The sequence below is a fragment of the Bactrocera latifrons genome, unplaced genomic scaffold, assembly GCF_001853355.1.
Source record: "Bactrocera latifrons isolate USDA-ARS-PBARC rearing strain unplaced genomic scaffold, ASM185335v1 scaffold_173, whole genome shotgun sequence".
Taxonomy (NCBI): domain Eukaryota; kingdom Metazoa; phylum Arthropoda; class Insecta; order Diptera; family Tephritidae; genus Bactrocera; species Bactrocera latifrons.
Window position 1 is genome coordinate 287,696 of NW_017535219.1, and position 12,938 is coordinate 300,633.

Genomic DNA, 12,938 nt, shown 5'->3' on the forward strand with positions numbered 1-12,938 from the left:
ACACAAGCAACCAGAGCAGCACCTGTAAATGGAAACATTTGTAAATATTTGTACAGCGCTGTGCAGTGCAGCGTCAGTGCAATGTGACTGTCATGTTGCAACAATTGCAACAAATGCCACCACATATGCCGCATAGCAGTTGTCCATAACTATAATGGTTGACAATGGCAACTGTTTTTCTTTCTTAGTTGCTGCGCTACGTATTTTTCGACCGCACAAGTTGCAAGCAGTGATTGCTGTTGTTGTAGCGTGTTTTCTTGGCTCAGAAGTGTTAACAAGGCGAACGAGCGAACGAACGAGGACAAATGCTCGCCAGAGGAATGGACAAATAAATCGAAATTAAATAGATGTTGCAAGGCGATTCGGGTAGAGACAGGTTACATATTTGCACAGACTACCAAAGGAGTCGTTGGACAGTTAACAAAGAAAGTTGTTTGGTAAATATTTAATTTTGAGTTGTGTTAAGTTCGGCAAAGCAGTCGACGCAGCAATTAGTCAAGTCAATAAACAAATAAGATTTTTGACACTCTGGAAAATATTATGAATGAAATATAGCTTACACGGAAATGTAAATGCAGCCGGAAATCCGTGTGTGGCATGCACCAAAGGGAAGCTATGTTTGTTGAGCTACAAATTTGTTTATTATTATTATTATTATTATTATTATTATTATTATTATTATTATTATTATTATTATTATTATTTATTATTATTATTTTTTTTTTGTTAAATTTTGTGGTACAAGCGACAGGAGAAATGTTTTGCTGCTTTTGACCAAGTTAAGGTAGGTTAAGTGCAAGAATAAGACCTAGTCCACGGTAAGCAAACCGTTAAGGATTTCAAGCTCATAACTTCAACTCTTCGATTTAAGCAAAAGTGATATTTTCACCAATATAACGATGTTTATTAGACTGACGCACCTTATAAGTTCGTGTGAAATAACATAGTTTTTTTAGCACTCAAAAAAAAAAAAAGGTTTTTCACTTTTTTTTTTCTCACGCTCTCTGCTTTCTTCTCTCTCTCACCTTCTCTCTCTCTCTCTTTCACTTTCTCTCTATTCTTTCTGATGATTTTCTCACAGGGCGAAATTTTCCTTTTCACACTCCCACTTTCTAGTTCTATCTTTTACTCTCTCTTTCTACTGCTCTCAATATCTTTCCCACTCGAACTTCCATTTTCCGCTCACTCCCTCTTTCTTTTTCGCCTCCCTTCTCAATCGCTCTCTATAATCAAAAATTATATGGTCCAAGCTTTCGTAAGACCCGACACTCGTAGGGAAGATTGAAAGAGATGTTTATCTGTACCCCTCTCCAGAAATATATCGACCAATACTCTCAAATCTGTCATTCTTTTTCTCTCACTCTCTCTTTCTCACTCCCTTCTTACTTCCTACAATCTTGAAAACAGATTGACCACATGTATTTTTCGCTCTTTCACTCACTCCTACTCTCTGTACTCTCACTCTCGGGCTCTCCTTTACTTACTCCTCACTTAATTTTGAGAACATAGTGGTCCATATTATCCATATTGCCAGAAATATACGGTTCCAAACTTCGATAAGACCCGACTCTGCAGGAGAAAGTTTCAAACTTTAAGTCTAGATGCACCTTAATATAACGTTCTAGGAGCATATTGGCCAACATACTCAATCTGGCTGCAAATTCAGCACTTCTGTAGTAAATCTCTATTTTAAAGAGAATATATAGGTCTACCGGAAAGCGGTAAATAATTCATGTTATTTGAATATTCTTGTGAACAGAATTTGGAGATCCTTTGTATAAATCTTTCTGATCTCCGAACTAGAGATTCTTTTTATACATTATTTAATAAAATTAACCAAGACTTTCAAAAGGCGGAACACTTTTTCAGCAACGTTGGAGGATTAATCTAGCATCACCGATAAAGTTTTTGACAATTTCATTACTTTGAGGGCGACAAAATATCTTTGCATATCAACAACCATGACCTTAAACGAGATTCAATAAAAACCACTGACAGGACTACATTTTGGAAGACCAGAATTCGCTTCTTAACGTATTTGACGTTCAGAAATATATTTTTGAGGATACTTTCAATCTATCTAGTCAATCCCAACTTACTTCTGGTACCTTAACTAACTCTACAACCTACTGTTCCACTCCAGAGCGTAGTACCATAACCGAATGCCAAAGCAAAATGGCTGTGAGATAAATGATGTACTTCAATTTTGCGCTCACCTTCCGCAAACCTCACGGACCCTGCACTGCACTCAACTGAAATTGAACTGCTAGGCTGACATCAAAGTTCACGCAAAGCATTGATCGACCAGCTCGTGGTGTTGGTGACCATCAAATGGACAACATAACCAACGCCAAGCAATGTATTACAACAAAGATACGTTGGGTATGAACAGCGACTACCAAAGCGTGGTCCACCTGGCTCCTTTGGGTTGTTATAAATGTAAGTGAGATGATGTCGTCGTGAAGTTCGGCATCAATGACGCGCAACACACAAGTCCGACAACAGCAAGCATTGCAACTAAAATAAGAAGCTCACTACAAGCGGTCAAACAATGTGCGCACAACAATAGTTCGACAAATGATGCAAACTGGCGGTGCTGGTGGCCACAAATCCATGCGCCGTGGATTCCTGGAGTTCGCAGTTCGCGTAAGCAGTGCATGTGAATGGAGTTTGGCGCAAAACTTACTGGCGGCATGAAGTGGACTAAGCGCAAAGTAAAGAATGCGAAAAATATGAGCTGAATATATGGATATTATGTGAGACAAACGTGCCGATTTGAGCTGGCATGCGGATCTTCCAAGTACCTTGAATATGTAGTAACAACAAACAAGTCGCGAGTAAAATAATACCAGTATAGTGTACATATAGACACAAACATTCGTAAAACATTGTCTGTAGATTAGTTGACTGCCATGTGGCAAGTGCCGCATCATTGCACGACGATCAGTTGTGTCTGTATTGCCAAACATTCTGCCGGAATTATCCAGCTAAGGCTTGTTAGCAGCCTCACAGCTGGAGCTGTTTGCTTCGGGATAACTGGAGATGTATCATCGCTGTATAGCTGCTTTTCCAACCAAACAACGATTGTTGTTCTGCTTGTTTTTTGTATGGAGGTTGAGTTGGGCCGCAATGTCGAAAGTCTCAAATTTGTTATTAATAAATGACAGTGTTATAAATGATCCTTCAAAAGCGGGGCATTGGCCAAATGATCGACAGTGATTTGCCAGAGTTGAGCTCTGTTCCTCCTTACTTTTTATTGTAATTCAGAGCATTGAAGAAAATAGGCGGTACGATAAATGAGTTCGAGGAAAGATTTGGTGGCGAGTTTACTTTGTTTAATGGACAAGCACAGAACTACTACCGAAACTCGAGTTCATGAAAGCGGCAATTTGAAGTCTGCTACAAAAAGTAACTTCCGGACGATAAATCGTCTAGGATGGTATTCAGGTGGTATAGAATAGTTGTATCAGTAGTGTTGATCCATCTGCGTTCCGTTCCCAGAGGGTCTAGATAACCGCAGTGGATCCGGATTTTTTAACCGGACAAGCACTGTCAACTCGACACTTATCGTCGAAATTACTTCAGGAATGTTTTAAGCCATTATAGCTCTTGGAGATTTTTACTAACCGAATTCCATAGTTAAAATAGGGTTTGGAAAGCAGTAGTTTTTCACTTTTGTGGCAATATCTTCACATGTGGAACTTTTAGCACGCGTAAAAGATCAAGTCCCAAAAGGAGAAGAATTTAAAATGTAGGAAAAGAACTTTAGTTATATTAATGATAGCTAGCTATAGCTACCTATTTTCATCGCTCTCTTTAATAAGCCCTCAGCTAGCGTCTTTTAAGCATTTGAGAAATTCATTTATTGATTCTGGAGTTGCTCTATATGGAGACAAAGAAAGTTTTATTGTGGGAACGTAGCAATTATTTTCATTTAAAAAGTCATAAAAGCAACCTTGCAGAACCTAATATTTGACTCTATTGAGATTCTCACACAAATGAAGCGCACCAGCAGCAGCATTTTGCTATTTCCTAACCAGTTGGTACCTTAACCTATTCTACACTATATGTATTAACTACTGTCGTCAGACTGTTGAAGCGTAAAAGTCAATGTGACAATTAAAATAAACATTTCTAATTCAATGAGCATGGCTTATTAAAAAAAAGAAACCAAAATAATTAAATATATGTATACATGCTAGACTTCATTGTAAGTATATAAATACAAATATATATGTATGTCTAACATATGTATGGTAAGTAGCAACACATTGCCTACTATAAAAATCGTAAAACTGAAAAATATTTTCAGCTTCAACTAGCACAGGCATTCAAGAATTATAGTAGGTGTGTCAATAAAAAATAGTATAAAAAAACAAAAACAAAACGTGAAATCGACATGCTAATAAGTGGCGCTAACTAACCCGCGCTTTATACGTGCTCATACCGACTACAAGCTTGTCGTATTTTCGATTATTTTCGGGTTGTTTGAAATGCGCCGCTGCGCATGCACATTACCAAAAACAAAAATATAAAAAAATGTTGTGAAAAGCGGCAAAGCTTGGCCGCAGGCAATTGCGTATTTCCTTAATGTTCAATATGTCATAAATAATATTTTTTATGCATTTTTATGCTTCGACTATTTAGTTATACCGCCAGTTATTAATTTATATGAATATGTATGACTGAAGGCTTGTAGTGCTAGTAATTTGAATATATTGTCTTGTTACTAAAGCTATGACTTTAAATATTTATAAATTCTATTATATTAATTGCATTTTTACACAGAAAATTTCGAAGAGCTTCCTCCATCTGCTCGACAACGAACCAGCCCCTATATGGTCTCTTTGAGCGTAATCGGCAGGCAGTTATCGGTTCCGGTCGCTAGCGGTGCGTCAGAAGCCTGAATATTATGGTGATGTTAATATTTTTTGCGGTTTTAAAAAGTTATTGAAACACAGATCGAACCATTATCAGAGCATGAACTATTTTTGACCTTGCGGCCTACCTTACTTAGTATCTTAAGTACGTCGATTTAAGCTGCAGTTTTTGTCTCCTGATTCAAGGTAAGACAGATGTCTTAAATCTGTCAGTAGACAGACAGAGATTCTCTGCCTTTTGGGCTCATTGTGGAATTAAGTGTATATCAGGGACTGGAACTTGAAGCTCAAGTTATTTTTCAGTTGTTTTGTTACAAGGTTACCATTTTTTGATCATAATTTTCATATCAGTTACTGAAACTTGGAGCAACGAGTTATTGTTCAGAGGTTTACCATCCTTCTATCATAACTTCGTGGATGATTTGACTTCCGAAAAGCTGTACCACCTTGCAAAGGAACCTGGTTCGAAGCTTTCAAGGTTTTGAGAGCTTAACTGTATCGAAAACTGAACTTGTTGTGGCAAGAAATTAAAGATGTCAACTTAATAGCTTAGTCCATAACAGGAAATATCGAATCTGAATCAAAGTGACCAACTTTGCACGAACCGCAAAACTGAGATCTTTCGACAGCTGAATTGATTTTTCTTGGGTAAGCTGCAGCACAGGGGCTTGAGAGTTGGTTGCTTACTAGTAGAAGAGTCCACATGCGATCTTCGATCAGCCATCTAACCTAACCAAACCTAATCTGCTTACCAGTAAGTGCGTTCTTAAGTAAGTATTCCTTTTCAAGTCCGTTCTCAAATAAAGGTCTCAATGTATGATTTTTTCTTAGTGTACAGACTTTTTTTTTTTTTTTTTTTGGACAAAAAATTGGATTTTCCAGGTATTGCTACGTCTACAATTAGGGTGGTCTACTGAGTGATATGAAACTCAAAGGTGAGCTAGTTAGCCTGCTGAAGAGCTGTTCAGCTGATTTACAGCCTTCAAAGCTCTGGGACCTAAACTGGATTTTTCAACTATTGCTGCAGTGATCTGGAACCAAAAGTGAGCTTGCTGTAATTTCGGAGTGTGGCGTGTTTGATATTTAAGATTCTGTCATCAAACATTTGTGAATAAAACTGTATCCTAGGATTCCAAAAAAAAAAAGGTATGACTAGGAAGATGTATGTACAAGAGCGTGTGTCAGGCAATTTAGTCTGAAATTCTTTGGAAATCATTAAAGTGAAATTATAGTTTCTCAGATTGCGTTGGCTCTCCATCAAAGCTTTGCCGAAAGACCAGGATGAATCTTCAATAGATAATTTCAGATTTTAGACTCTAAAAATTTGTTTTGGAGCACAAAGCTCAAACAAAGTCTTCAAAGCAGTCTTTTTGAGTAACCACAAACCAAATTTATTTTAACATGCCACTAGCCCTTCCCTGCCTCAAAGCAAACTCGTAACTCATTTAATAATATGCAAATGTCGCTTCTAACAATATGGTAACCCGGTGATATCTCAATATTTAGACAAACACGAAACTGTCAACTAATGGAATGTGAATGATTAATGGATTTACAAACAAAACCAATTATTAAGTCACCTATGTATGTGTATAGATGTGTCAAAGCAATGTCCAGACATTTCAAATCAAACCAACTAAAATTGTAGATTAATCACAAAATTCGTTTTGATTTCGTGGTACACGTCTCCAAGAGCCCATTGGCTAACAGTTGAAAAATGTAACCTAAAAAGCCCGAGACATAGCTATTTGTCGAATAATTTACTCGTCAAAGTGATAGTTGTGGCGTGTTTACAAGCTGCGTCCTCACTTTGTGTAGCAATGATAAAAAGGAATTAGGAAATTATAATACAAATAACACTGAACACAACAAGTTTTTCGGCTCGAATGTCGTGGCATTATCTTTTTCAAATTTAGCTTTTCCGGTTGCTAAATTCGCTTAAAATGTTTTCATCTTCCTTTTCTTAACTAAGTGCAACAGAGGGGTTTAATTGTGACCAGAAAAACTCAAGCAAAACAACAAAATTAAGTCATCAAATCTTGTTGTGACATATGAACGCGTGCAACATGCCACATGTGCGGGCACAACAAACGCGAGTGATGCATGTTAGCTGTCACATTTGAGCGTATATTGCCGTTGGAACGCGGCTCGTGCTGCACCTCTAGCCGAAAGCAAATGTGCGTCTGCTTAAGGTGCAGGTGAAGTCATGCATATTTTTGTCTCCGCAGCGGCCATTAAGGAACTATCCGATAAACCGTGTCATGTCAAGTTGTTTTAAGCACTTGATTGGTGTGCGTCGCGTCTAAAATTCATGTTACTTTACTTATCTTTTCCTAAAGCCGCTATGTGCTGACTTCAATAAACTAATATTATTAATTATTAACAAAGTTTTCAAATATTTTACTAATTGAAAAATCTTGCTTGAGGCGCTATTTCTTAGTAGGCTTGTTATGGCATCCGAAATAGCGCGATTTATCAAAGTATAGACAGTTTTAGTTAGTAGCTTTAGCATCTCTCTACTAATACTACCTCTTCTATTGACATTTTGGCTGTGCTCGCGAAAGCGCGTCAGAGGTTTATTTTTTTGGCAAACTGACGTCAGTATATATAATATTACCAAAATGTAAGCAAGAACTACTCTATTTAGTCTCTCTTGCTGAAAAAAGCGTCAGAGTGCCATTCCAAACCAGCTTTTTAGGCGCTTTGGTTTTCAAGTCTTTATTCAGCTTTCATTCTTTTCTGCTGTTTTGCTGAATATGTGCTGAATGGTTTGAAAACGCCTGGTATTGAGCTCCAAGTCTGCACTGCTCACAGAAGGATATGTTTTTTCGTTAAACAGACGATATAGCCATATGTATCCAAATGAGTTTCCATTAATTCCTATAGCTGAATATGAGCTGAATAGGCTCACAATCTTAGCACAGAGTTTCAGGTCCACGCCGCCCACAGAAGGATACATACATATTTCGTTAAACACGAACCATGTACCTGGATGAGCCATATTCCATATTCAATTATTTCTCTTGGCTGAATGCTGATGCTGGAGGGTCCAAGAAAGCTAGGATGAAACTACAGCTATATTCCGTCTTCAAAAATATAGATACATATGTATATCTCGTTAAACTGATGATATGACCGCATGAGCTTTCATATTCCCCTTTTATTCTAAAGCGAAATATATAAATGGGTGGCCATCCATGCCCCGCAGAATAGCGAGCAGTAACATTTTATTTTCCATTTTCAACGAACAAGGGCTTGATTTGACTGGAGTTTGATTTGAATTTGCGTCAGCTCATAGATCGTAATATTGATTGGGGCGCTTACACAATGGCAAAAAGGAAAACCATATCTCTGAGCGAAAGCTAATAAAAGCTGTCGCTTCCATTTTATTGACAGCAGCCTGTAGTACCGTTAAGCGATTTCAATTTATAGATTAGCATGTGCCAAAAAAGCAAAAAAAAAAAAATAGGAAAGACTGCAACCATTTCAGTGCAATGCTTGAGGCAAACGCTCATTGTTGCTGCCAATTGCAGATTTTATCTTGCCATACGACATGTCTCTCACTCTACGTTGCAGCCAAAATTAGTTTGCGACATGTTAAAATTTTGGTTAAAAATATTTTTTATTTGACATCTTTTCTGCGAGCCTCTTCCCTGATTGGAGAAGAAATAAAAAGTGTCATATATACTAAATGCATACATATATACTTACATAAGACTATATGCATTTATATACATATCCATCAGTATGTATATCCACATATCTAATTAGAGCACACTGTTCCAATTTCATTACCACAAACTATCTAATTTCAAAGTTGATAAGGCAATGACAACAATGCACTCGGTGTTCTGATAGCTCCTATCTGTCTGAGTTATTAGCTTGTGTCTTATCAACAATTCTTGCATTGACACGGGCTTTTCTGCATCAACTTCTGCGGTCTACGGTTGGGGATACCACTAGACAATAGCCGAACTTTTAATGATTTTTTAGGACAACTTCAAAAAACATTAGTCTTTTGGACCTTTATAAGACTCTTTTTGCCAGGTTCGAAACCCGGAACGATCAAATTGTAATCCTATGATCAAATGAAGCGAAACAACCAAGTTTTCAGATTTAGAGAGCTCATTGTACGCTCATAAAATATTGTTGGTGAAAGAGTTGAGAAGAGAGAAAAATATGGAGGAATAGAGTACTGAAGTGTTGACAACTTTGCAAACATAATTCGAATTACTGATGATTGATTTTGATATATCCAAAACATTACAAAGACGGTGCGTTGAAGACATTGCTCGATAAGAGTCCGTGTCAAATGCAAAAAGAAGTTGCTACAGCATTGGCGCGCACCCACCAAATCATTTCATGGTAACTACAAGCACTGGGAATGATTCAGAAACATGGAACTTGGGTTCCCTATGACCTGAATAAGAGCAGCGATACGAAAAATTTACAACGATTGGCCTAAGGTGTATGTAAATAGGAAGTCCTACCTCAACCGCTATATTCCTCTGATATTGGACCCGCCTATTATTTCTTTCGTTCCACTCACAAGACGACAACAAAAATTGGCTTGATTATTGGATAGCATGACGAGTTGAAAAGTTTTATTTTAATGGTATTCGGACTTCAATGGAAAATAGACCGAGAACTTTTCTTGACCAGTTTCAGCAAAACTCAACCTGGTAATCGGATCTGATATTCCTTGCAAAATCAAACAGAATATAGAAAGATCTTGGGGACAAAAATTAGTTCGAACTTTCAGCCAATGACAAGTGTCTCTCTAGTACGTCTTCGAATCACCGTCCCTCAAAGTAACACGTTGCATACGCGGCCGCATATCACTTTAAGTATGGTCAGACCCCAAAACCCCCACATGAGCATACATATATAACAACAAGTAGCAGTGCAATCGCACACTTGAGCAGATGTCTACTTTTGCAATCGACCTGATTTAAAATGGCTTATAATCGCAATGAATATTAACAACATTGTAAACAATTCTTAGACATTCACAGACACTCACATTTAGAGATAAAATCGGCCGACAGCTAATATAACAAAAGACCTTTCCAGATCCACAAATGCAATCCACATTTTCAGGTATAAATAAGCAATAAAGTTTTGCGACAGCAACAGTTGCAAATAGTTCTCAACTCTTTGGTCTACAAACTACCCGCAAACGAGCAATATGAAGTCGCGTAAGTTATTTAAAACCAGCCGTCTTAGGAACCTTTACTGACTTGTCACTTTAGTTTTACTTTTAGTACTGTGCCTTTGGCTCCTGATAGCCGCGACCTATGCCGCAGAGGACACCTGCGATCCCGATAGCGATGGCAAGCCGGTGTGTACGGCAAACTCAAATGGTCAGACGTACAGAAATTTCTGGGATCCAACACGTTATTGGGTTTGTAATGGCGCCGGTGAGCCAACTTCGGAACGCTGCCCGAGTAATACTGGTTACAGTGGTACCACCAATAAATGTATATCATGGACCGATTGGGTGTGGGTACCACCATGCGGCAGCGATGAAGGATTACTCAATATAAATTTCAGTGTCTAGATCCAATTTTACCTTTGCGCTTGTTGCTTTATCTAATTGAAATTTATTGTGTTTGTTGCTGCATAAGTTTTTGTAAAAAATATTAATAAATAAACACGGTTTTCTGGAAAAAAACAAATCACTAACTCCTCGATAAACCATACTGAAGCTCAACTTGTATGCAATTCTGGGAACCTTTATGTAAAAAGTGGCAAAGCCATTCATTTATGTCTGGGAGAAGCAGAGTTTTAGCGTCGCTATTCAGTGACGCTTGAATAGACTTTAGACACTTTAGGATCGGCATGTAAAACCTCAGCTCCCATTAAAATTTCTACAAAGCTTCAATTCAGTTTCCCTACTCGCCACAAAGATTAAGGCCGAATTACTTAAGGGTATGCACTTGGAAAGATCGATTGCTTAACAGCGAAGGTGTACTTGGCGAGGTAAAACTCAAGCAGTCACAAACAGCAGGATCGGAATAAGACAGAACGAGGCCATAGACTTTTGTGGCAGCCGAAACATTATAACGTTTCTATTAGTAATCTGCAAAGAGTATGTGGAGCAGCACTTGGCCCTGTAGCAAAGTTGGATGTCTCCGAATCTAAGTAGACAGGTCCTATCAAATGATTCTTAACTGCAACTCGTGCTGACAAAACTTCTTATTTCCTTACATTTATAGCGGTCTCAAATAAAAATGATTTACAAATTTAGGAAAGACTCGTAAGAAGAAGAAGACAGAGTGGTGATTCGAACTAACAATTTTGTGTAATATTTAAATAAAAGAAATCAATTTGGTGCTATATTGATTATACTGCTATCACTTTCAAGAATTGCGCCGTGGTTTACGAGTGTACGGGATCCCGAATGTGAAAAAAATTATTTATTAACAAACATAATAATAATACAGTGATATTTAAAAATAGTCCTGAACTGACGGGACTACTTTTTCAAAATCCCGAAATTTCGGGATTTACAAAAGTTTAACAAATTTAAGAATTTTGACATGCATTCCGAGTACACGCGATCCCGAATGCAGAAATATTAAAAATATGTTCGAATATACGTATTGACAAGCATAAAAATAATACAGTGATGTTCAGGCATAATAATGAATTCACGGTATAACTTTTTTCTAAATCCCGAATTTTCGGGATTTGCAAAACTTGTAGAAAACTTAATTATTTAATACAGTGTTAAGTTAGCGGAACCATTTTTTTCCAAAATCCCGAAATTTCGGGATTTGTAAAACTTGTACCAAATTTATTACTTTTAATTGATTGCTGAGCGCATCTAACTCGCTTCAATTTGTCCTAATTAGTTTCGAAAACTATTAAGCTTAGAATATTGTACAAATGTAAGAATATTTCCTCTTCGCTAAACTAATTGTACGTGTATTTGTACCTAGTAATGTATTAGCATATAAATTTAAAAATAAAGTATACAAGCTAATTAGCATATAACACAGCTTTGGGACATATCCGCTGCGGCGTTTTGTGGCCTTGTGGCTGACTGTCCAGTGGCTACGACTGCAGACAGAACGTCTATTTTCCGTGCGCGCTCTCCTCTCTCTCTCTCCCCCCGCGTATTGCCTGTGGCCCATTTGTGTTAACAGCTTATTGACTTGCTACTAACTGTTTGACTAATAGCCAACTATCGCACGCACTATCAATTATCGATTACCAACAACTACTGAATAATTGCTAATTAGCAGAGATAATGCACGATACAGTACGCCATGAAAGTGTGCAAACCACGGCATAAGAGCTAAGTATTGCTGGCAAAATGAAGACGATTACTATAATTGGTCAATTGATTGTTCTTTCCGTTTGCTAATTGATTATATAATAAATTCCAATTGTGTGTATTTGAGTGTATAGCGACACTTATGCGTTTGGATTGTGAAAAGAACGGTTTGGAATTTAGTAGAGAAAATCACTTGCTAGCAATTTGTATAAAAAATTGTTTGCAGTGTACAATTCTTGACTTAACGCTAAGGAATTTCGCTAACATGCTTCTGGCTCACACTCAAACTTATCAGTAATAAAAACATATATTGTCAGTGGAAAATTAATAGATAAAGTTCGTGGCTGCAATTTCTAATTGCAGTGAGTGAAAATAGTGAAATAAGATGTTGGCGTCAAAAAGAAACAATTAATTTTCAAGTTTGCTGATAACAGATAGTTTCATTATTGCAAAAAAGCGCAATTTCGCGAATTCACTTGGCCTCACATGCCTCTCCACACGCTTTTTCTAAGTGATAAAGGTTCTAATGCTGTCTAGAGTGGAAAAAATTTCCTATAAAAAGGGCGGCAATGCAACAGATTGTCACTCGTCGCAATTCTCGCTTTCAAAGACTTTGCTCGCTCAAAACACTATATCAGTATAATGAAGTTCGGTAAGTTTATTTTGTGAGAAAAGAAAAAAAAAAGTGATTTATAGGAAAAAATTTCAAAGTTTTTCAAAAAAATATGTCAGAAAATTTTTCAAAAAAAAAATACATACTATTAAACACAAAAGAA

The 12,938-nt window shown here is 37.3% G+C and overlaps 2 protein-coding genes across 2 annotated transcripts in view; both read left to right on the forward strand.

Moving 5' to 3' along the window:
* Nucleotides 1–9,975: 9,975 nt before the first annotated feature.
* On the forward strand, nt 9,976–10,561 carry LOC108967043. Its single transcript, XM_018930257.1, has 2 exons — nt 9,976–10,078; nt 10,133–10,561. The coding sequence occupies exons 1-2, from the start codon at nt 10,069–10,071 to the stop codon at nt 10,438–10,440; spliced, it is 318 nt and encodes a 105-aa protein (XP_018785802.1). The 5' UTR covers nt 9,976–10,068; the 3' UTR covers nt 10,441–10,561.
* Nucleotides 10,562–12,749: 2,188 nt separating this feature from the next.
* LOC108967042 overlaps nt 12,750–12,938 on the forward strand; it is a 1,350-nt gene continuing 1,161 nt past the window's right edge. Inside the window, exon 1 of the mRNA XM_018930256.1 lies at nt 12,750–12,814. Coding sequence (XP_018785801.1) covers nt 12,805–12,814 — 10 coding nt within the window. The 5' untranslated portion in view covers nt 12,750–12,804. The remainder of the gene's footprint in view (nt 12,815–12,938) is intronic.